This window comes from Gobio gobio (genome assembly GCF_949357685.1).
Source record: "Gobio gobio genome assembly, chromosome: 12".
In the NCBI taxonomy this organism is placed as follows: domain Eukaryota; kingdom Metazoa; phylum Chordata; class Actinopteri; order Cypriniformes; family Gobionidae; genus Gobio; species Gobio gobio.
In genome coordinates, this window is record NC_137105.1 from 6,590,380 (window position 1) to 6,616,774 (window position 26,395).

General features: G+C 40.7%; 1 protein-coding gene across 1 annotated transcript in view; it reads left to right on the forward strand.

Annotated features, from left to right (window-relative positions):
* The window catches only part of eva1aa (eva-1 homolog A, regulator of programmed cell death a), a 76,144-nt gene extending 49,996 nt beyond the window's left edge, over window positions 1–26,148 (forward strand). Inside the window, exons 6-8 of the mRNA XM_079832023.1 lie at window positions 9,863–10,003; window positions 19,840–19,989; window positions 25,035–26,148. Of these exons, the coding sequence (XP_079688149.1) occupies window positions 9,863–10,003; window positions 19,840–19,989; window positions 25,035–25,411 (668 nt within the window). The 3' untranslated portion in view covers window positions 25,412–26,148. The remainder of the gene's footprint in view (window positions 1–9,862; window positions 10,004–19,839; window positions 19,990–25,034) is intronic.
* Window positions 26,149–26,395: the final 247 nt, after the last annotated feature.

Consider the following 26,395-nt stretch of genomic DNA (forward strand, 5'->3'; position numbering starts at 1 on the left):
GCCAGTTTGACCAAGCTGGTTATTTTTGAACCACTAGAGCCAGTTGTTGTGTAAAAATGGCTCAAGTCAGACAATGAGTCAGACAGTCAGTGAAAGGAGTAGTACGGGGGTTACTGTAAGTGAACTGGATGACATATGGCTTCTCTCTGTTTATATTTGGTACAGTTCTACACATTTTATCACATTGTGTCATGGCTCCAGACTAGCATTTGAGAGCAGTAGCACTGGTGCCAATAAGTTCTACAGATGGTGACACCAGCCAATTATTTTCTCCGATATATTCAACAATGTTATCTCATATTTCACTCATAATAGTCTATTTATAAATGCATTCTATCTACCACTATCTACGCATTCTATCTCTTTAACCATAATGAAATGATACTTTTAAATATGAAACTAAACTGCCAGTAGGTGGCGGCATCTCATTGTCTTAACAAGTGAGTCATTGAATCATTCAGTGAAATGATTCTTTCAAAACAGCTGATTCATTCAGGTATGAATCATTCATTAGAATGATTCATTGTGGATTTGTTTGGAATTATTTTAAATTGGAGCCAAAACAGACAATATTCTGAGTCTAAAATGTAAGTCACCTGATATTAACTACTTGTTTATTGAACTGCTGTGTAAAATCAATGACATTTGCAAACGTTCTGATATTTGGGAAAACAGCACTCTTACTCGTATGATATTGCTTAACTAGCAATATCCTTTATAATATTAAAAACAAGGGGCATATTTTAATGATCTGAGCGCATGGCACAGGTGCACTTAGGGCGTGTCCGAATCCACTTTTGCTAGTTTAACGACAGAAAAAACGGTCAGCGCGGCAGGCACATGATCCAAAAGGGTTGCCCCTAGTCTCTTAATGAATCATGGGAGTGTTTTGGGAGTAACGTGCAATAAGCCAATCAGAGTCTCATCTCCCTTTCCCTTTAAAAGCCAATTGCACCATGGTGAATGCGCTATTTACATGGTTAAATTTGCGAGTGGAAAGACTGAACGCTTCCCCAAAGAGGAATCCTTTGATTTTTAATTTTAAAAAAATGTTTTGTGCTTCTGCGCGACCATGTGTGTGTAACAAGCAGTGTGTACGCTTGTTGTGCACCAGCCTATAGCCGCATATTACTAACGCACCCTTTAAATAACACAAAAAATACTATGACTTTAGAGCAGGTTTTTGTTGGTCAATGGCGCAGTCGTTTTCAGTTCCTCAAAATAGCAACACGCCAACAATGCACCTGAACTGGTTTTCAGACCAGCATGTCCATGGGTGAACTGATGGGCGCGAGTGCATTTGCTATTTAAACAACGTGGAGCAGGACGTGAAAATGATAACTGCGTCGGGCTGAAACTAGCAAAAAACACTTTGCGCCGGGTGTATATTAGGGCCCAAGAACTCACACAGAGACCCTGCCGTTTGCATGACGTAATGGCAGGGGGCGGGGCTCTTTTTCAAGCTCAAACTGAGGCCCCTTCTGTTGCGGGGCACATTTCAAGTGAAATGGTTGAAAAATAGGCAGCCACTTGCACCTGCACCTGATTTGGTAGCGCTGGGTGGATTTTTGTAGCCTGGTCCTACCAGACTCTCGCACATTTCATTTGTACAGAGAGTCTGGTCACTCTCCATTAACAAGCGTTTACTTCTTTGAGGGCGGGTACTCTGTTGAAGTTTAAAAATATTGGATCTGCCAAGAGCCACTCTGGATCTGCCATTACAAATCGCTAACATTTGGTCGTGACATATGTCATGCGCCGTTCGCCTCTGTTTCTCACATGGAAGTCCGTAAAAATAAATGTGCAGCCACCTCAGTGATAAAACCTTTCGGATTGTGATTTATTCACGGTGGAGGGGAGAGTTTTGTGATCAGGAACGTGCCGCTCACGTGGTCCGTAACATGATTGTACACTGTAAGTAAAATAACATATGCTTGGTATGATAAGAATAAATGCTGTTGAAATAACGGCCCAATTCAGATGTTTACGTGCTTTTCTTCCTTTTATTTTTTGAGCATGATGAAATATATTGCTCTTGTAAATACTTGCCAGGATTTAAAGAAATACAAGTCTAGAAATGCATCCAAATTACCAGTAGGACTTATTTTGAAGAGATATATTCGGACAGCAATTAAATTACCACACAACCTTGGTGTTTGTCAAAAACAGTAGGTCATTCGGCCGTGGATTTTTACGCGGATGGTGGGAGATAGACGGCAATAAAATCACTGACTAGCCCCTGTAAATGATGACAATACCTTCCGACCGCACGCACAACAATTACGTTACCGGGGCTAGTCGGGGCTTCAGCCAACTCCTTCACCACTAACGGAGCGAGCTGGAAAATCAGACTTTTCCCGGGACACAACATCATGGCCACCAAAAAAACTCAGCAAAGACTGTTCTTGCTCCGGCTTTAACTTCTGGATATTCGGCAGCGGTGCCACAACGGAATGAATGGCTTCGCTCGCATCTTTCTCCGCCGCCATTACTGAACTACAACTCAAACTAGCGAACGACATCGACATCATCGTTCTCAGCCACTCACTCTGTTCGCTGATTGGACCGGTAAAAAATTGTTCGGAGAAAACCTAAGACTATACCGCAGTCCCAGACGGAGTACTGAAGGAAGTACTTAGGAGGGCACAGCCAGGCTAGGACTTTTGGTCATCACATTAAAAATAACATTTAAATTGGATAATATTTAGAGCTATGGAAGCACTTGAAAAATGCTAAAGGCATTCGACTATTTCTGCCACAATACCATGGTTACAGTTTGCGCTACTGCATTAAATCCATGGTGAATGTTGGTGATTTGTGGACTGAAAACTTGTTTTTTCATGGCACAATGTTTCTCCTGGTTTCCACACCAGTGCTGTTGGATCTGATATGTTTTTTTTTTTTTTTTTTAAATAAACATAACTGCTTCAAAATTCGTGTTTTCCATATGGGTGTGTGTCATTTATGTTGTAGAACAAAACATCCAAGTGTGATCAAGTTATGTTAGCTGCAGACCTTATTTTACTCATACATTGAAAAAAAATATTATACAACGCCATAGGAAATTAGTTTGCCGGGTTTTGATGTCATCTCTTTACCACTCTATGATACTGTGATGTAAAACCAGCCAATCAGGTTGGAGCTCGTTGTTTTGGAGATCTCTTGTGATTTTTGTGTGTTATGCATCATTTGAGGCCGTTTGAGGACTGAGCTTTGAGTCGCCCACAGGAAGATCAAATGTTTTCTGCCCTGATTCTTTCAGGCTTTCGTCCAGAACTTTGCCTGATTTGTTGCAGTTTAATGTGCGACTGTAGTTTGAGTGTGTGTAGATCCGGTGTAGATCTGCCGTGGCTCTTTGTGTTTGGGTAAGCGTGGGTTTGTCTGCCGTGTCAGCACAAACACAGAGTCAGCGCTGCGTGTGTGTGTTCTTTATCAGTGCCAATTCAGTTCAGTAACAATGCCGTAACGTGACTGTGTTTGTCCAGGTGGATCTACACAGAGAAAACACTATCCATCTCTCTCTCTTACTTTCTCTTTCTCTCGCGCTCTGTTTCTACATAGTGTGTAGAAAAACATTCTTCGGATGTTTCACTGATCTGTCATTTATGAATATGTGTGTGAATGTGTTTGTCTTCATGCACTTTTGACCCTCTGCACTTGTAGACATGAAACTCTTTTAAAGGACACTTTTAGAACCAGTTTATTGAATGTGTCTATTAACAATATTCAATTGTGTTTATATTGTATGTGCGTCACAGGAAAATTCTGCCATTTTTCTCCAATCCATCAAATGTCATTTCCAACACATCTCAGTTAATAACATTTTGCAGTGGAAATTACATTTTGAACATTTTGGGGATAAACTGCAAACTCTTTTGTCTTACTGAGGCTTGCAAAAATCTTAAATATACAAAATTAAATCATACTTTCACACATTTTTGAGTGGAAATACACAATAAAATGTTATACAATTATTATAAAATATTTGTTATCTATATTTATATTGTTTTTTAAATATAAATAATAATTATAAAATATATTGTTATATTTTCCTTGATTTTTCCCCGCTTTATTTTATTCTCAAATTACTTTGTATCTCATATTTCATCTCAAGCTTCTCACTGAAATGAATTAGTTTGTTCATTTTTCTCCTTGTTTAGATTTTCCAAGCTTTAAAAATATGAATTTTCATGTTTTACGCAAGGTCTGCAACAAGAGGAAAACAATCATAATGCTTTGAAAATACAAACAAGAAGTAAAATAAGCTAAATAATAGACTTTCACTGAGACATTTCAGATGAAATTTGAGATGTTTAATGATTGCACACAAAAAAAACATGGAAAAATAGAATAAAATATAAGATATGTGTCGATTTTTTACATAAAACATATGAAAATAGCATGGCTAGTTCATAAAGGCCAAATGTTGTAGGAAGGTTTTAATCCGATGTTTATATAACAAGAAGAAAAACACTGAAATCTTGCAAACTTGCATGTGTGTGCATGTTTACTTTGGGAAGAAGTTTGGGAGGATGTGTTTGTTCTCTTTGTTGACACTTTGACGTCTGTCGCAATATCTTAATGTCCTTCACATCTTTATGCTGATCTTGAAGCCTCAGCAGCTTTTAGTTTGCTCGAATAGAGTCTGTATGTGTTCATTTAGATGCATGCATGTGTGTGTGTGTGTGTGTGTGTGTGTGTGTGTGTGGCCTGGTAAACCCTACATTATTGGATCAAAATGTCCCCACAAAGATCCCCATGAGGAAAACAGCTAATAAATCATTACTAAACGATGTTTTTTGAAAATGTAAAAATGCAGAAAGTTTTGTGTGATCGGTAGGTTTAGGATTATGGGATAGAATATACAGTTTGAACAGTACAAAAATCAATATGTCAATGGAATGTCCACATAAAACATGAAAACCCATTTTGTGTGTGTGTGTGTGTGTGCGCATGTCCTGAAACATAGTTTTCCACAACTGTCTCATACAGAATAGAGAACCAGTACTATGAGAGGGATCAGCCTGGAATTCTGGTAATTCCCAGAGTGCATTCCTGCCAGACGGCGTGTGGGTAAAGCAAACTGTGGGTCAGTACAGTGAAACTTGAGTCTGAACGTGTCACGTTAGTGCCTGATTATTTTAAAGGCTCATAAAACCTACTGTGTGTTTTTACCCTTTCCAGTGAGGCGCCATGGAAAAAGTGCTTTGTTAAAGTGCATGTTAAAGGGATAGTTCACCCAAAAATTTAAATTTTGTCATCATTTACTCACCCTCATGTCGTTCCAAACCTGTATGAGTTTCTTTCTTCTGTTGAACACCCCCCCAAAAAAATGGTAACCTATTTTTCCATACTATGGAAGTCAATGGCTGCCGAGATCTGTCTGGTTACCAACATTCTTCCAAATATCTTCTTTTGTGTTCAACAGGTTTGGAACAACTTGAGGGTGAATAAATCATTTTTGGGTGAACTATCCCTTTATTAATTACTTCTGTGTTGATGTTCAGACACTATAGGAGGACAAAACACACATTTATATGCAACACACACTGACCATCCCTCCATCACACATACCTGACTTAGACTCTCCTTGTCTTTCCGTTGCACCTGAAAGACTTAGAAAGAGCTGAGCGTTTTCATGTGCGGATCTAATATTAGCTCTGCGATGATAACAGCTGTCTCTTTTCTTCTTTATATCTACACACACCGCACACAGAGGTTTTACTGCTCTCTGGACACTGAGGAGGAGTATCTGTGGAGGTTCACTTGACATCATTGCATTATTCAAATAATTCATGATACTCTAAACCCTGAATTTCATTGTAAATTGTTGTATGATGATGTTGAATTCTGATTTTTTTTATGTCTTTTTAACTGATAACTGTATTGTAACAGTCACACTGATGTACTTTATACCTGAGCAACTACTTAATAACCACTCCTGAAATGTATTCAACTCAAGTTCATGAAACTCTAGGCTGACGGGCCCTTAAATGGATAGTTCACCCAAAAAACTGTCATCAAAAAATTATCATCATTTTCTCACCCTCAAAAGTTGTTCCAAATTTGTATGAATGTAATTCTTCTGCTGAACACCAAAGAAGATATCTTGAAGAATATGGCTAACCAAACAGTTGATTGATCTGCGTAGATCTATGATGGATGGATCTATCTGCAGCGCACAGATCTATTCTGCAAAAGACCAAACTTGTCAACATTGTCATATCCATTACCATGCCAAACACTCCAGACTTGTCACGACAGAACTATTGGTCAGCTAAAAGTCCACATGAAAATATACTTCTGGGTGAGTGTTTTTTTGCAATAGCATTTTTACACACTTCAGAAACGACACTTCAGCGTTAAGGAGAGGATCAGGAATGTGTGTCCTACACAGGGAGTTTGATGGTGTACAAGAGAATAAACATCACAATTAAAGATTACGCTGACTGAGACAAAACACTATTACACAACAACAAACACAACACTGCCCGATATCCCTCCTACATCTGCTCTAATGAAAGACAGTGAAGCAAACAGTGTTTCTCTAAACACACACACACACACACACGTTACACCGTCATTCACTCATCAGCGCCTGCCATGGTAAGGCCACTGAGTTCTAAAGGTCAACAGGTGTGTGTGTGTGTGTGTGTGTGTGTGTGTGTGTGTGTGTGTGTGTGTGTGTGAGTGTGATTGAGTGAGTGAGTGTGAGATTGTGTGGGTGAGTGAGTGGTGTGTGTGTGTGTGTGTGTGTGTGTGTGTGTGTGTGTGTGTGTGTGTGTGTGTGTGTGTGTGTGTGTGTGTGTGTGTGTGTGTGTGTGTGTGTGTGTGTGTGTGTGTGTGTGTGTGTGTGTGTGTGTGTGTGTGTGTGTGTGTGTGTGTGTGTGTGTGTGTGTGTGTGTGTGTGTGTGTGTGTGTGTGTGAGTGAGTGAGTGAGTGAGTGAGTGAGTGAGTGTTTGAGTGTGTGTGTGTGTGTGTGTGTGTGTGTGAGTGAGTGAGTGAGTGAGTGAGAGATTGTGTGTGTGTGTGTGTGTGTGTGTGTGTGTGTGTGTGTTTGTGTTTGTGTGAGTGAGTGAGTGAGTGAGTGAGTGAGTGAGTGAGCGAGAGATTGTGTGTGTTTGTGTGAGTGAGTGAGTGAGTGAGTGAGTGAGTGAGTGAGTGAGTGAGTGATGTGTGTGTGTGTGTGTGTGTGTGTGTGTGTGTGTGTGTGTGTGTTTGCACAGATTGCTGTAGTTATTAGTATATCTCTATTTGAGCAGCAATGACTCCAGCTGTCCCAGAATGCCACACTTCAGTGAGTTAAGTGTGTCTGTTTCCTGCACAAATCAGCATATGGCACATAATAGAGCTGCACTATGCCAGAGAAAACACACACACACACACACACACACATTTTGAGGTCTGGAATGGTTTGGTTTGACGCTGATGACAGAAATATTTCCATGTTGATTCTTTCACTGTTCTCTGTTCTGTCTTTTTTCACTCTGTGTTCTTTGTGTTTAAACATAAAGTGTGCGATTTCTGTGCCACTATCGTGTCCAAGCAGAATTGCAAAAACAGTGTGTGTTTTCATACACTCCCCTTGTCTCCCATTGGCTGGTTAAACCGCTAGCCCCGCCCCAAACTCTGTTGCTGTGTTCTGGTAGAGTCAGTGTTGTTGTGTTGTGCTGATCTGACACTGCTGTTTTGTTAGCTCCGACAGCTCAGAGGTTTACAAGACCTCTTGGAGATCTTACTGAAGTACCAACGATGTGTTGAAGCCGATAGCCTCGTGGGCAGCGCTCCGACATATAGCGACCCGAGTTTGAGTCCCGGCTCGAGGTCCTTTGCCAATCCTGATCCACTCTCTCCACCCTGTGTTTCCTGTCTATTCTCTATACTGTCCTTTCCAATAAAGGCATCCAAACACCAAAAAGATAACTTAAAAAAGTACCAACTTTGTCTCACATCTTTAAAACTTGTTAGGAGAAATAAAAATAGGCACAAATTGGTCAATAGCTGACATACAGTGTAGAGCTATAGATTTAATGCTTAACCACATTTGGTCTTGGAATTTGATGAGACATTTTTGATGAAATTTTTGTCTTGGCAAATCTAAGCACATTTTAAGATGTCTTCAGAAACTCTAGACTTATATTTGAGGATTTCCTTTGTGATTTATTTTTCTTTAAATGGGTTATTCTCATTTAGCCTTTTTGTTTATTTTTATTCTGTCCTTTTGTAAAGATTTTGTATAAGCATGGACACGGACATTGAAAAGGAACACAGATATACATGAAAATACACACACTCACACACATAAATATACATAAGCTCACATGTGCCTCCAATTACCCCCAATCAGTGTGCTGTAATTGCTCCAGGGGCATTACAATCACACACACCCACCCACCCACACACACACACACACACACAGACAGAAAGAGAGAGAGTATGTGAGTGATATCGTGTCAGTCTTTTAGTGTGACCTCCCTCAGAGAAACTTGTGTGTGTGTGTAAGTAGAATAACTCCGTCATCAGTAACTGGCACTGGTGAGTGTTTCAGCTTTCATGAGTGTGTGTGTGTGTGTGTGTGTGTGTGTGTGTGTGTGTGTGTGTGTGTGTGTGTGTGTGTGTGTGTGTGTGTGTGTGTGTGTGTGTGTGTGTGTGTGTGCGCACGCACAAACCAGAGATCTCTGCCTGACTGTTGCAGGGCCATTGGCAGACCGTTTAGGGATGTAAGCAGCAAAATAACGAATATTACTTAATTTATATGGTTTCCATTTAATTATGTAAATAAATTATATATAATATGTTATCCATAATAATGTAAGTGATAATAGAGTATGTACACTACCGTTCAAACGTCTGAGGTCAGTAAAAAAAAGTTTGAAAGAAATGAATATTTTATTCAGCAAGGACACATTAAACTGGACAAAAGTGACAGTAAAGACATTAATAATGTTACAAAAGATTTCTATTTCAAGTAAATGCTGTTCTTTTGAACTTTCTATTCATGAAGGAATCACAGTTTCCACAAAAATATGAAGCAGCACAGCTGTTTTCAACATTGATCATAATCATAAATGTTTCTTGAGCAGCAAATCATCATATCAGAATGATTTCTGAAGGATCATGTGACACTGAAGACTGGAGTAATGATGCTGAAAATTCAGCTTTGATAACAGGAATAAATTACATTTAAAAATATATAATAAAATGTAGAATGATAGTGTATAATGATTTATATTATAAATATTTTATTTTACCCAGTTTTATTATTTCTGTACTTAGAGTTATGTTTCCATTTTATTTTTTTAAGCTCTGTCTAGGCCTCAATTCGTCCTGTTTTTAGATTCACTTCTAATAAAAAGTAATCAAATGCGTTTTGTTTTGTCAGATAATTAGGCAGATATGAACCAGCACATTTAATGTGGCCCATAATGACTAGATCGTAAAACATCACAAAACTCTGAGAACACGTGCCAAATGTAATCAGATTCCAGTGATAAGAGTCACTGTAACTTAAACAAATCCTTACTACACAACTGTGATTTAAAGAAGTTTATAAATAGGATCGTACCTTTCAAATTAGCCAATTTGTGGTCATTTTGTCCACTCTTCCCGTTTTAGACCCTGATGATTGCTGCTATATTATCCCCTTGTTTCACTGTTTACACTGCACAAAGACAGTCTTGTTTTTCTGTGTGTATGTTGGACGGACTCGTGATCAGTGGAGGGAATTATATCTCTAATACATTGTGAGTGTGTGTGTGTGTGTGTGTGTGTGTGTGTGTGTGTGTGTGTGTGTGTGTGTGAGGGGGTATAAAGGTTGAAATATGTTTTTAGGTGAATTATTGAATTATGTGTTTCTCTTTAGTCCCAAAGAAACTCGTGCAGGAGTCAGTTTCCAGGCATCCATCGTTCCCCTCTCCCCCATCAGTGCCTCATGACCCCAACGTGGTGGGAGACAGCGCCCCTCCTGACGGGACCCCGTCTCTGACCTCTGACTCCGCGCCAGGTAAGAAACAAACCATAATCCCTGAACCTAAACACACAAAACCTCATTCTGACTGGAATCAGCTTCATCGCAATGATGGGAAACGCTGATGTGAAGGGCGTCGGAAGCAAAAAAAACGTGGGTGTGTCCACTCCCAGAAATTTTTTACTGGAGTAGATGCCGCCTTGTTTAACAAACGTCTGGTTGAAAACACTGATTCTTGTACAGTGACAATAGTGTAGGGTTAAGACGCATGGCATCAAGTTTTGATGCAAATAGACCTGAGGTTCGAATCCGCCTTTTGCCGAACTCGCTCCACTCCCTTTTCCCATCACATATCAGATCAGAAAGGCATTTATTTTCAATAAAAATGAAGAAAATATTAGAAAAGTGATGTTTAATAATAAGTGTTTGTCAGTTAGAGGTAGGTAAACAGACATGTGCTGATGATGAATTAGAGACGATAAAAGTGAGTGGGTCCAATATCATTAGTCTTAAAAAGTCGGTGGGTCTTGTCCCACCCACATACAATGATTCCGACGCCCATGTGTGAAGTCATTGATCAGAAACCACACACACTCTCTCTGTGATCAGATGCTGATAGTTGCTGTAGCTACAGCCGTGTTTTGACTGTAGAACAGAACTAAAACTAAAGCACAACGCATTTCCTGTGAGCTGAGATTGTACAAACTAATTTAAGAAGCTTTTTCTTGAGACTCTTTGCTCAAAAAATCTTTCTTTCCAGAACATTCTTTAGGTCAAAACAGTCTTTTGCACCGATTAGTTCTAGGAACTTAGTTATAGGAACTAGCCACCAGGGCGGTTCCCAGAGAAGTAAAAGTTCCCCTCGGGCTGCATTCGCACCACCAGTGGGAACTCTGACGTAAGCCGCTCTTGTTGTTGTGAATTTTATTTTGATGGCGCGGCTGACCTTTATTTTGACTGCGCTGAGAACACCAGAGCCTGAGCACACAGCGCTCACATTCTGTGGCTTCATTACTTTACGATCTGTTTAACAGTCCCATCTTAATACATTATTAGATAGAACTGTTATACAAAGAAAGTAGACAGTATATGAAAATGTATTTGCATTTGTCATGTGGTTGATGTCAAATGTCGCTCGCTTAGCAGAAATACATGATCATGTTTTGCTTGGTCCCCTCAAAGTTGTGTTGGATGTTCTCTTTAGAGTAAAAGTTGAGAGGTCCATCTATCAATCACCGTTTTCCATGTTTGTAGAGTTAGTTTCTGGAGTGTATAGACTGTATATGTGTGTACCCAGCTTTTTTAATAATGGCAGGTGCCGATGTTTAGCGTGCGTTCGGCCAATCTGCATACACTTATGTCACTGGTAGTTCCTGTTGTGCTGGGTTAGACCCTGTACTCGGATGTCGGAGCTAAATTAGTTCCCTCAAAAGGAGTTCCTAAAACTAAAATCGTTCCCAGTTCCTGCGGTGCGAACACGCCAAAAAGCGAGTACTTCCGCCATTATTTATAGGAACTATGAAAAGGTTCCTCCGGTGCGAAAGCCCCCAATGTATTAATAGTTCACACAATTTTTGTTCAGATTTAGTTGTTATTTATTCACTTTCACTGTGTAGATTTTTTTCTAATATAAATATAATTTTCTCGCAATATAATGGCAGTGATTAGTGACCAGCGTTGGGCTTTAAAGGACAACTCCGGTGAAAAATGAACCTAGGGGTAATTAACACATGGTTACCGAGTAGATCGTTCTCTGGGATGCGTTTTCATGAAAATCGAATGTAAAGAGTTTTACCTCTAAAAACAGATTAGCTTATAACGCTAAATGGGGCAAAGAATAAGTCATATTAAATCGCTAGTTAATACCACTAACAAGGCTCAAAATAGCCTCTCACTAACACGGTAGCATAATGAGGGTCCCTACATGCAAACCGAAGCATTGTAGTCGGGGAGCCAAAGTCTCAAAAATGGGTTGAACCTGACATGGTCTGCCATACTTTTTATTTGTGTTTTTTCTGTTAACGTTGACCCTAAGAACCAATAATTGGAGGGTCTGCTCTGCCGGAAATATCGCGAAAAAAAATTGTGACCATTTTAGAGTATGCACCCTTTATTTTTCATCAGAAAAATGTGAAAAATGATTTTTTTCCTCAAATCCTCAGTGGGTTGGGTAGGCTGTTAATAAATGTATTCCAGATACACAGAACACATGTGCTGACAACATCCACTGAAAAAATTACTTTTAAAACACATTTCTACATGATTTTGCATCAATTTAATGCAAAAAATAGGCGTTTTCTCACTTTTTTCCCCAGTATTTTCATCTTTACTTCATTGGCAATCAACTATTCCCCCAAGTTATGACATCTGTCAATATGCCATTCTTTTCACCAAATAGTATACTCATTCCACAGAACAAATTATAAAAATCCAACCAAAATCAATGGATCTGTGATGATTTCACTACTAGTTGGCGATCAACAAGCTCAGAACCTCAATAGCATTTTAGGCTACTCTCAAAATTCCGATAGACATACTGGATATTTAACATGGTTGTTAATGTCCACATTATTAAACATCATGGTCTAGGCATCTTTTTTAATTTCAACATAACCCTGTTCTCCCAATGGAAGAGTGTTGTGATCTTGGCAACTGCTTGGCAGACATCCTGGGCAAGGTTGAGAACTTGTTCTTGCTGCTTAGGACTGACTTTCACCCGGTCGTCCTCACCTAACTGTGAAGTTGCATCTGTTATCATCCATGCCAGCTGGTTATACAGGTTAGAGCTCACTCTTCGGGATGCGTCCAGGTATGATATCTCTAGCTGCAGTGACGGGTCTTCAGTCATACTTCCAGGCATCTGCTGACTTCCACTGGCTTGAGCTGTTCTGGCTTCTCTTGCTTCCTTTAGGATCTGCTTAATTATTTGTCAGTTTCTGAAGAGGACCAGCGTCACTGTCTGTTTTCTGACATATTATGCAAGCAGTATAGTTGGTACTGAGCAGGTTTCTCTTCAGCTGTTTGGTTGAGAACTCAGGCTTCATCCTTCATTCTTCTCCAATTCACATCACTCCTCTCCTGTTCTCTCCTGTTCTCTCCTGTTCTCTCCTGTTCACTCCTCTCTCTTCTCCTCCTCTCCTCCACGCTTCTCCTCTCTTGTTTAATCCTAAAATAAGATCAGAACCAAATCTGCAAATGGGAAATATTGTGCATTCAGGTGAAAGAAATCATCTCGAGTTACGACTGTAACCCTTGTTCCCTGAAAAGGGAACGAGACACTGCATCTAACGACACTTTGGGGATGCTCCTAAGCATAGCGATCAAGCAGACGCTCCATGCGTCTCATTCCCTTCTCAGGGAACAAGGGTTACAGTTGTAACCCGAGACGTTCCCTTTCGAGGGAACTCGCACTGCATCTAACAACACTTAGAGGAACGAATACCCACTAGGCCACACGAGAATCACGCCCACCCTAGTGTGAAGCTGGAACCCAGGCACACTTAGGACGCGAGCACCCTAGCGCCAGGCGTCGCAGGGAGTTGCAGATTGTAGAATCTAATGAAGGTGTGCGGGGTGGCCCACCCGGCTGCCTCGCAGATCCTCCTGAAGCGAGATTCCAGAAAGGAGGGCCACAGAGGATGCCATGTCTCTGGAATGAGCCCTCACGGCTATCAGTGAAGGCAAAGTACGCACATGATAAGTCGTGGCTATAGCCTGGACAATCCACTTACTGATTGTCTGTTTTGGCGCAGGCAGCCCTTTCTTGGATGAGCCAAAGCACACCAACAACTGGTCTGACTTCCTCCACTGTGAAGACTTCTCCAGATAAACTCTTTTTTCCAGAACTCTGCTCTGACCAGGCAGAGCAGGTGAAGTCTCCTTTCTTCCGCCGTCACGTGAGGTGGAGGATGGAAGGCCTAAAGAACCACTGACCGTGCCACACTCGATGGCACCTTGGGCACATAGCCCGGCCTTGGAAGTAAGATGGCCTTAACTCCGCCAGGGGCAAACTCCAGGCAAGTTGGCGTAACCGACCCCGGTCCCCCACCCTCCTCAGTAAGTGATAGCAAGAAGAAAGGCCACCTTAACCCCTAGGAGTCTGAGCTGTTTTGGGGCCCTTTAGAAGTTTTGACATGCTCTGACATTTGTGTTTTTTCAGTTGCTTATAAACACATTAATGGCAAAAGTGTAATTGCACTGTATTCAGCACAAACTGGGCTACTATAATATGTGAGCAACATGTATGTACATGCTTGTATATTTGAGAGGAAAATGTTTATGCACAGATTTTGAAAAAACAAAAAAAAATTGTTTTAAAATTAAGGCCTCAAAACACACAATAGATATCTGTTCCCAAGACTTTTGACTCCTGTCTGTATTTGCATAGAGTTTTTTCTTTATACTGATGTGAGAATCATTGAGCCTACTCATTCACATAAAACAATACACTGATTTAAAATTTGTAAGACAGTTTCTCTTCACAAAGCCAATATGCGAGGAGGCGTGGTATCTAATGAATAATGATGAGATAGCACCTGAGATAACAAAGGACTCGCATTAATGAGCTGCATAATGAATGAGCTGCAGGTAGGCCTATGTGACAGAGAGCAACAGAACAAAGGATCTATATTCTCTGCCACAAGAATTTATGATTCATTAAACTATAATTTATGATTTATTGCACCAATTGTTTTAAATAACCTTATGTGATCTCATTTGGCTTTGGATCAAAAAATCAGACAGAAAATATATTTTACAATATTCTGCATAATTATAAAAGCTCGAGTAGCATTGCATTATATATATAATCTATTATGAAAGCACCCAACATGGTATAAATAACACAGATAAGCCATATATTGTTGCAATTGTGTGTTTATTATCTTCATACTTGTCTATCTGCATGTTAGTCTAACATTGTTAGAGCGATTTCTGGAAGCTGTTTATGTCAATGTCACATGGTGATACCTGACACATATATATCATATATATGTCAGGTATATATATATCATGCATGATGTATATCATGCAGATATATATCATGCATGAAGAAGATATCTTCTTCAGTGCGCCCTCGTGCACAATGTGTTTGAGCTGATGTGTGTGTGGGCGTCGCCTCAGTATTTGAATCTCAATAGAGCGCATGCTTCGTGGCCGTGGCCGTGGTCGCATTAGTCTATAATGAGCCGCTCAGGAACAACTAACGTCGATCTGCTTTCAAACGGATTACATAAACACAGAATATTTGTTTTTGATTTGGTTTACAGTGTTTAAAACCTGACATTTCAGCGTTTCTTTAGACTTATGGCTCATGTTTGTCAGACAAGTATTCAATAAGATAGAGGTCATTTTCTGAAGACTATCTGAATGACAGAGAGTCTTTGACAGAGAGGCTGCAGATTGCGCATCATGTTTGATTTCTTTATTTTGCAAAAAGCACAACCATTTGTTTTTATTGTGACTGTAGTAAAAAAAATAGAATTTAACAGATTATAATGATGTATGACACTTGCCTGAATGATAAAAAACGACAGTTATTTGAGTCTCTTTGGCACTGATAAGAAAAAAAGCAAGCCAATCACCCCGGCGTGATTGCCGACTCGAGAGGGTTAAAGGTCAGGTTCTTTGCCTCATCCGACTCGGTTCGAAGGGAGCCGCAGACAACCCTTCCAGAACCACTGCCAGATCCCAAGTTGGGACTCTCCGAGCTCCATGGAGGAAACATACAACCAAATGGTGCTTACCCCGAGGCCCATCACCTACAGACGAGTGGAAAGCTGCAATGGAAGCCACGTACACCTTAAGTGTGGATGGGGTAAAACCGGCGGAGAAACCATCTTGGAAGAACTCCAGCACTGAAGCCACTGGGCAGTTGACTGGGTCCACCTAACGCTCTCTACACCAAGTGGAAAACACATTCCACTTCATGCTGTACTATCTCCTCGTGGAAGGAGCCCTGGAGCTGAGTAAGGTCTCAACTACACCTGCCGATAGGCCCGCCTCTAGGTACCAGGCCCCCTCAGGGGCCAGACCCAAAGGTTCCACAGCTCTGGCCGGGGGTGAAATATTGTGCCCCCTGCCTGAGACGGGAGGCCTGCTAGCAGTGCTACGATGTTCGAGAACCATACCTGGGTCGGCCAGCAGGTTGCTATTAAAAGTAGGCTGATCACTTCTTGGCAGACCCGCTCCAAGACTCCCGGGAGCAGAGTGAACGGGGGAAATGCATAGACGCAGCAGCCACGTCTGCACTTGAGAGAAAACCACAGAGGGCAGTGGGATGTCTCTCGAGACGCGAACAGATCCACTTCCACTGGGCCGAACCTCTCGCACATGGCTTTCACCACCTCTGGGTAAAGTCGCTACTCCCCAGGCCTCAGCCCCTGCCTTGACAGGACGTCTGTTCCCTGATTTTGGTCCCCGGGGACATATATCGCTCAACAGTCTCCCTTGGGACCACAGGAGGATCTGGTGTGCCAGTCTGCATAGAGGGCTGACCACTGCGACCTCAGACCCCCTTGATGAATTAGATATGAGACATGGTGGCCGCGGAGGTCCGGGAAAAAGCTCCTCAGAGCTTTGTAGACCACCAGCATTTTAAGGCAATTTATGTGCCAAGAAGGCCAAGGACGACATCTCAATGCCGAACTGCCACTACTCGCGACTGGGCCAATATGAGCCAGTCGTCGATGTAGTTCAGTACACGGATGCATCTGAGACTCAGTTGGAGCCAGAGCTGCATCCATGCACTTGGTGAACATGCGAGGGGGAAAAGCCAGGCCAAACTAAAGAACCTGATAATGGTATGCTTCACCCCCCAAAAACAAACCTCAGGAACTTCCTGAAGGATGGATACATGGAAGTATCGTGACAAACCAGTCCTCAAACTGGATCTGACTTACGATGGTTGGAATTGTGAGCATCTCAAATCTGAATTTCCTCAGAGAACGATTCAAGTACCTCAGATCTAAAATTGGATGCAAACCCCCCCCATCCTTCTTGGGAACTATGAAGTACCGGCTGTAGAACCCGTACTCCTTGTCTGGCGGAGGAACACGTTCTATGGCCTCCTTTACCAACTGAGAGTGAACTTCCTGTTCCCTTACCCGAACCTGCTCTGGGACCACTGCAGTCCAGACCAACCAGTTGAACTTGAGGAGAGGGTAATATAAGATATATTCGGAAGGCATAACCATGCACCGAGATAATCTGCTAAGGGAACCAGCCTCTCGAGGTTGGCCTCGGGTGTCAACCGAGCCTCGTTCCCGACCCCCTGAAGCGGCTGACCGGCAGGGAGCAGTCGTAGACGTACTTTTAAAAAAAATACCCCATTCCTTATGGCCGTTTAAAGAAACCACCAAAATTAGCTAAAACGGCTAAAGCTAGCTAAGTAAACTAGTAGAGAATGAATTCTGCTGCTGCTACAGGGATACGTTTGGGATGAGGAATCAACAGAAAAATACTTGTTTGAAGACTGGCGTGGTCCTTTCAGTTAATTACCATTACAATATCCATATTAGGCCTACCGTTCTTTTCCCAAAATGCTGGGGCAGACCTGTCACATACCACAGACAGTGATGAGCAGCTTCGAAGTCCGTTGGTAACCGTTGGTTACCGTTTGTTGGCTGTTCCAAACTCATTCAAATTACTAAGATCATAAGTGATGCTAAATATCCAGCATGTTTTTCATAATTTTGAGAGTAGCTTAAAATTCTATTGAGGTTCTGAGCTTGTTGATCGCCAACTAGTAGTGAAATCATCACAGATCCATTGATTTTGATTGGATTTTTATAAATTTTTCTGTGGAATGAGTATACTATTTGGTGAAAAGAATGGCATATTGACTGATGTCATAACTTGGGGGAATAGTTGATTGCCAATAAAGTAAAGATTGAAATATTAGAAAAAAGTGAGAAAACGCCTATTTTTTGCATTAAATTGATGCAAAATCATGTAGAAATGTGTTTTAAGAGTTATTTTTTCAGTGGATGTTGTCAGCACATGTGTTCTGTGTATCTGGAATGCATTTATTGACAGCCTACCCAACCCACTGAGGATTTGAGGAAAAAAGTCATTTTTCACATTTTTCTGATAAAAATAAAGGGTGCATACATGAAAATGGCCACAATTTTTTTTCGCGATATTTCCGGCAGAGCAGACCCTCCAATTATTGGTTCTTAGGGTCAAAGTTAACAGAAAAAACACAAATAAAAAGTATGGCAGACCATGTCAGGTTCAACCCATTTTATTGAGCTTTTGAGACTTTGGCTCCCCGACTATTGAGAACTTTGTAAGTGTACAAACGGTTTAATAAGAAGATACTTTATAAAGACAGTACATTACGCGTATACAGACAGGAGCCATCTTGGAAAACAGTCTCAATGATCTTGGGGGAATACAATAGGGTTTGGTTAAAAACAAACCGAAATAAAATCCTGAACTTGGCCGTTGGTCTTCTGTGCATTTCTGCACATTCGTGTGACTTTATCAGTGACACAGTTCACGCCGACTCACACAGAAAAACACACAAGCTGTGAGAAATCAATACTTTCTTCTCTGATGTGAATATTTGGTCTGAGAGGGGAAACATCAAATTCATCCAAAACTGTTCGCCAAGTTTACGACTCGATTTCATATTTGAAATCACAAATGTAATCTGACAACAACTGTCTCTGTTTCTATAGCAACCGGAGCTTCTAATGGCAGCTGCAGTGAGCAATGACTTTACTAATCAACGATTGGCTCTTTCATTTCATGGGCGTGGCTTATTCGCTATATTGGCCGTTGCACTTTCTCCCATTCAAAGTTTATGATAATATTTTAAATTTCGATTTGTTTTTCACCAAACCCTATCATAAACCCGTGTGTCGCATATGACTTTTCTATGATACTTTCGCATCTTTTTTTGTATTATTAATTGTGTAGTCTGAAATAGATAATAATAATAATAATACATTTTATTTTCTATAGCGCCTTTAAAGTTACATCTCAAAGCGCTTCACATAAACATTATGGACAGTATAGAATACAATAAAACAATATAAAATACATTAAAAAATAAACATTAAAAAACATACATTTAAACAAGTTGAGTCACTTATATGCTAGCCTAAAAAAGTGGGTTTTAAGTAGAGATTTAAAAACACAGAAGGAGTTAGCCTGTCTAATCTCATTAGGAAGAGCATTCTGGTCCTTATTCAGAAGAGACGGATCAGTCTGGAGATAGAAGGGCGTACGACATTAGAACAACACCAAAGTAAATATATCCTGAAACCCGTTACCTGAATATTTTCAGTTAATATTTGCAGCAGATGATTTTACAGAGGTCAAGCTCCAACAATTACGAAAAAGGCACCATAAAAGTACCATAAATGTAGTCCATATAACTTGTGCACTGTATTCTTCTGAAGTCATGTATGCATATATATTTAAATATGGTATGACAAAACATGGTGTCAATCAGGAGAACCAATGACATTTCATGTCTTTGATATTTAGACATATTTAGGAATATAGTACATGAATTGTATGCATGTTTTATCCTTTTTGGATCTTGACAGCATCAGAATCATTGTGCAAAACATCTACTAAGTTTCATAATCATAATTGTCATGCCACAAGATGGTTGAGAATCATCATGACAGTATTTTCATTTTTGAGTGAACTTTTCCTTTAACACCATATGAACACACACAATGAGAAGCTGTGGATGAATTATTGATGCAAATCCAACTTATTCTTTTATTCCCAGACATAAAAGCTTGAGGCGTTTTAACCAACCATAGAAATATAAATGTTCTGTTTTGTAGCAATCGCATGATGATGGTTGTTTCAGCTCAGTGCTGTAAATTAAAGACACAATGATTTGATCGCAGGGAGGTCGACGCGAGGCCGGAGTTCTGGTCCTTATTCAGAAGAGACGGATCAGTCTGGAGAAAGCGATCCAAACCCAACCATCTCCACCGTAATCAGACCAGCCATGGCTCTCATCACCAGCATGCTGACGGCCTACACCTACATCACAGGTAACCACACACACATCTGCGCTGGATCTCTGAATGCAAGCAACTCGATAGAGAAACTCAAAATATACATATATTCATTTTTGAGTAGTCAGCTGGTTCTCGTTCTTAAGGAAATAATCTTTTTTTTTTTTTTTACAAAGATCATGTAAAAAAAAAAAATATTCACTATTATTCACTTAGTAACCCACAGCTATTCAAAGTTTGGGGTCCTTAAGATCTTTTTATTGTTTTTGAAAGAAGTTTCTTCTGCTCACCAAGGCTGCATTTATTTGATCAAAAATAGAGTAAAAACAGAAATATTGTGAAATATTATTATTTCAAATATCTGTTTTCTATTTGAATACATGTTAATATGTGGCCTAATTTATTCCTGTGACCAAAGCTGAATTTTCAGCATCATTACTCCAGTCTTCAGTGTCACATGATCCTTCAGAAATCATTCTAATATGATGATTTGCTGCTCAAGAAACATTTCTGATTATTATCAATGTTGGAAACAGCTGTGATGCTTCATATTTTTGTTGAAACCATGAAAGGTTCTTTTCAGGATTCTTTGATGGATAAAAAAACAACAACATTTATTTGACATAATCCTTTGTAATATTGTCTTTACTGTCACTTTATTTAACGCATCTTTCCTGAATAAAAGTATTAAATTATTTCCCAAACTTTTGAATAGTGCTGTATTTCTGAATGATGTTGATATATTTTTATATTCAAGAAGATATTCAACAATGAGAAAAAGTTTAGGGTTGTTCTTTTTTTTTTATCCATCAGGAATTATTTGAATCATAAATACAAAAATAGAGCCGGACCTGAATGCAAGTTTACTAAAAAAAGTGCTTGGAGTAGCTACTTGGCTGTTGCTTAATGTTATCAGTTGTTTAATATACCAAGTCAAACTGAACCTAATTCGATTCAAAACATCTCACCACAAATCACACTATGAAAAACAAAGAAAAATCAGGTAGAAATGTAAACTTGAGAATAAATTGTATTTTAACAACTGTTTTCAAACGATTGTTTTTCACAAAATCGGAATATTATAAACAGTATTTTAAATATTTTTTCCTAAAGCAACAGATAATGAGTTTGATACCCAGTAAAATTCACATGAATGAACTGATAAAATGTATGCTTTCAATGCAGTGTCTGCCAAATTCATAAATGTAAATACCCTCAGATGGTAGATGAGAAACTGACAACAAAAAAAAATTTATGGGGGGAGGGGGCGTCCTATCAACATTTATGTGATTAAAGTAAGGTCAACGTCGACCAATCGTTGATGATGTCATTACTGAACAAATAAGCCAGAACCTCGAGCTGATGTAACGGAGGCCAGCTAGTAGTTGCTGTGTGAGTAAACCTCACTCCTCTGATCTCAAGAGACGCTCTAGTGACTGATGCTAGAGGTTGCAGCCTTTAGCCTCCTTGTTAGAGCGCCTGACTCTCATGCCGGCAGACCCGGGTTCGAGTCCCGCTTGGAGCGGGGCGGTGCGATCAGGAGGGGTTACATTGGTACCGTGACCCGGATGGGAGTGAGGTTTAGGGGGTGAGTGTAATGGAGGCCAGCTAGTAGTTGCTGTGTGAGTAAACCTCACTCCTCTGATCTCAAGAGACGCTCTAGCGACTGATGCTAGAGGTTGCAGCCTTTAGCCTCCTTGTTAGAGCGTCTGACTCTCATGCCGGCGGACCCGGGTTCGAGTCCCGCTTGGAGCGGGGCAGTTCGAACAGGAGGGGTTACATTGTGAACGCGGGTTTTCTTGTGCACAGCTATGATGTATGACAGTGCTTGCCACAACGCTATTGCTCCTACATAACTGCTTATTTATCAGTTCTTTTGTCTTTGGGTCGGTTTATTTCTCACATCTTGTTCTAAATCAGATACAGATAAAGTAGCTCAATAAAGATTATGAATGCATTAGTGAGAGAGAGATTGTGTGAATTGCACCTGGCAAATGAATTGCACCTCTTTAATATAGTGAAGCTATGGGTTTTAGTTACTTAGTTACTAAATATATGCTAGTATGTTTCAGTTTCTAAGCTATTTTATTGATAAATCACAGAGCAGTGTTGATAATACATTTCTGCACGACTGAATGATTCTGTGCACGTGTCGTGCGCGCTACTGTGTGTAGCCCAAAAGGGCGATTAACTTACGTGTGCAATAAATCACCCAATCAATTTTGAGCATCAGGATGGTATAATCAAACACATCTTGTGGAGCGCTCAGAGGATGCATTTATTTGTGATTTTCTTATCCTGTTGCGCCCTCTATAGAGACGGAGCGACACGCGTCATAATCTGAAAACCACGCCCACCGGGAACAATCCAGCAATCCTTGTCATTTCTGACTTATAACAAAAAACAGAACAACGTCTAAAAGCCGCTATGTGACAGGGTGTACAGCAAACAAGCTTAAAAACACAGAACTAAGTTTTTATAAGCTATCGCTCCAAAAAAACTTAAAGGGGTGGTTGCATGCGATTTCACTTTTTAAACTTTAGTTAGTGTGTAATGTTGCTGCTTGAGCACAAACAGTATCTGCAAAGTTACAGCGCTGAAAGTTCAATGCAAACGGAGATATTGTTTTCTAAAGTTATGGCAGTTTATTGCCTACAAAAACGGCCGGTTTGGACTACAACAAGCTTCTTCCCGGGTTGGTGACATCATAAACCCTTGCTATTAACATAAACACTGCCCCCGCGAACACGCAACAAAGTGGGCGAGGCCATGTCGCAGTCATTACGAAAGAGAGAGAGCTGTTGCAGAACTACAAACTACATTTGGCCATCTAACCAATCTAAGACCATTGCGTTTTTCGGAGGGATGGGCTTCATAGAAGCAGGAAGCAAACGAGTCGTTCAAAGGACAGTGGAGACAGCGGTGTGGAATAAAGGTAAAATATAAGAAAAATACGGCTTTAAAAAAAAAAAGAAGTATTAAGACATGTTATACTGCGCCCCATAAACACAACCAAGCCTAGAAAAAAACAACGGAACCACCCCTTTAAGGAAACTAAAGTGTATACAGGCGTGACATGTTATATTACACTGAGAACTACACCCACTGGAGGGGAACGTAAAACATTCATTATTTTTAAACATTAATTATTTTAAAGGATTATTTATTTTAAAGGATTATTTCACCACCCTATGTGAACCTGAGAGGCACACGTAGGCATACTGAGTGCCAGGATCCCACAATTGACCCATTCTTCCTGCTGATGCTTCACGTCTTATTGCCTGTATCCATAAAGGTTGGCTTTTACGGTTCGGTAGCTTATAAAAATGTAGTTCTGTGTTTTTTAACTTGTTTGCTGTACACCCTGTCACACAGCAGCTTTTAGGCATTGTTCTGTCTTTTGTTAGAAGCAAGAAATGACAAGGAGGCCGCTTCACCCAATACAAAGTCAATGGAGAGGGTTGTATTGCCCAGGGTGTGGGCGTGGCCTAAATGTGCTCTGTCTCTATAGGCCATGATCAGCGACTATAGACGTCAAGCTTAAAGCATCATGGCAGAGCATTAAAGTTGACCAGTCGACTATTCTGTGCAACCTCTAGTCCTTGCACCTGGCTTTAACCATGGAATTTGCTGGTCAAATTGACATCACAATCGTAATGTACACTCACCTAAAGGATAATTAGGAACACCATACTAATACTGTGTTTGACCCCCTTTCGCCTTCAGAACTGCCTTAATTCTACGTGGCATTGATTCAACAAGGTGCTGAAAGCATTCTTTAGAAATGTTGGCCCATATTGATAGGATAGTATCTTGCAGTTGATGGAGATTTGTGGGATGCACATCCAGGGCACGAAGCTCCTGTTCCACCACATCCCAAAGATGCTCTATTGGGTTGAGATCTGGTGACTGTGGGGGCCATTTTAGTCCAGTGAACTCATTGCCATGTTCAAGAAACTAATTTGCAATTATTCAAGCTTTGTGACATGGTGCATTATCCTGCTGGAAGTAGCCATCAGAGGATGGGTACATGGTGGTCATAAAGGGATGGACATGGTCAGAAACAATGCTCAGGTAGGCCGTGGCATTTAAACGATGCCCAATTGGCACTAAGGGGCCTAAAGTGTGCCAAGAAAACATCCCCCACACCTTTACACCACCACCACCAGCCTGCACAGTGGTAACAAGGCATGATGGATCCATGTTCTCATTCTGTTTACCCCAAATTCTGACTCTACCATCTGAATGTCTCAACAGAAATCGAGACTCATCAGACCAGGCAACATTTTTCAACTGTCCAATTTTGGTGATCTTGTCCAAATTGTAGCCTCTTTTTCCTATTTGTAGTGGAGATGAGTGGTACCCGGTGGGGTCTTCTGCTGTTGTAGCTCATCCGCCTCAAGGTTGTGCGTGTTGTGGCTTCACAAATGCTTTGCTGCATACCTCGGTTGTAACGAGTGGTTATTTCAGTCAAAGTTGCTCTTCTATCAGCTTGAATCAGTCGGCCCATTCTCCTCTGAGGCATTTTCGCCCACAGGACTGGCGCATACTGGATGTTTTTCCCTTTTCACATCATTCTTTGTAAACCCTAGAAATGGTTGTGCGTGAAAATCCCAGTAACTGAGCAGATTGTGAAATACTCAGACTGGCCGGTCTGGCACCAACAACCATGCCACTCTCAAAATTGCTTTCCCATTCTGACATTCAGTTTGGAGTTCAGGAGATTGTCTTGACCAGGACCACACCCCTAAATGCATTGAAGCAACTGCCATGTGATTGGTTGATTAGATAACTGCATTAATGAGAAATTGAACAGAATAATTCTTTAGGTGAGTGTACATTTCGCATGGCTATTTCGTAACATATTCCTTTGCAGGTGTGTTTATGACACTAAATGAGAAATAGCCACACAATTTCAAGGGAAACATCTTAGATTAATTTAGTCTTAGGTCGGTTTTTCCGACAACTCGAATATGTGTTTGGGTCAAAATGACCCGTAAAATAATATACGTTTCAAGAAAGTAAATGGGTCCATTTTTATTTCATGTTGTCCTGAAAAGTGTCTTCTCTCTCCATCACAGAGCACCCGGAGGGATGTGCGCTGTATTTCATGTGCGGTGTGTGTGCCGGTCTGTTCCTCACACTCTTCGCGCTGGTGGTTCAGATTTCCTGCCGTACGGACTGTAAACGTCGTCACGGCGTCGATAAGAAGCGGCCAAGACCCACGGACTCTGACAGCGGCACCAGTGACTCCGATTCTGACTGGGACACGAGCTCAGACCTCTCGGCCCGCCGGCACCGGCGCTTCGAGCGCACGCTCAACACCAACATCTTCACATCGGCGGAGGAGCTGGAGCGAGCGCAGCGGCTGGAGGAGAGAGAGCGGATCATACGGGAAATCTGGATGAACGGACAGCCGGACGTCCCAGGAACGCGTAGCCTGAACCGTTACTATTAGAGCGCCGCCTCTGATCGGACACATCCAGATGGGAAGCTACTATCAGGAGTTTCCTGAACGCTAAAGCGTTTGCCACGTGTGGCATTAAACTGCGCATTTCCTTTGCAGTGGAAATAAGCTCTTGGTTGCGGCGTGCTTTATCCGTAACCCTCAGTATGCAGAGGTGAAAGGTCAAATGCTGCGTTCCCACCATTCGGATGTGGAATTTACGCAAGTTGGAAGTGTCGTTCTGCTGAACTTCCAAGTAGGAAGTTGGACATTCCAGTTTTTAGTGCGGCTTATGGGAGATGTAGTTCATCTGAAACTGGCTCTAGGAGTCTATAGGCAGCTCTGAGAGGTGTGATAAGCTCTAAGCACTGTGATTGGTCCTTCGGTGAGGACTGCATCTGTAGGGACAGGCGTCTCCAAATTAAGTGCCTTCCAGTTTGATCTGGCAAAATACACATATACAGTGGGACTGAACCGTATTTGGACACTTACAGATATCTGAATGTCATTAGCAAACAAATATAGCAAACCAGGCTGCATTTGCAAACAAATCATGCTAGAGCTTCACGTTTCTGCATCATTGACTGATCAAGAGTCACAAATGCATTTTTCGGTAACACTTTTAAATGAGGTTTCATTAGTTAACGTGAACTAACTATGAAATATAATTTTAAAGCATTTGTTAATCAGTTAATATAAATTTTCGACATTTGCTGATAAACAATTTTATGAAAATGTAATTTAATGACAAAAAAATCTTTATAGATCTGAGCGAATATGAACTAAAAATGAACCTTTTTTAACGTTAACAAAATACTATAACATGCATTGCACATTGTTAGTTCATTTTAGTTAATGCATGGGACCTTTTTGTAAAGTGTTATCCATGTTTCATTTTTATCACTAGATAATTAAATTATGTTTTGCTTAAAGCCTGCGTATGCTTTATGCTTCTTTAAAATAAATGCAACTTGGTTTGATATTTTACTTATTATT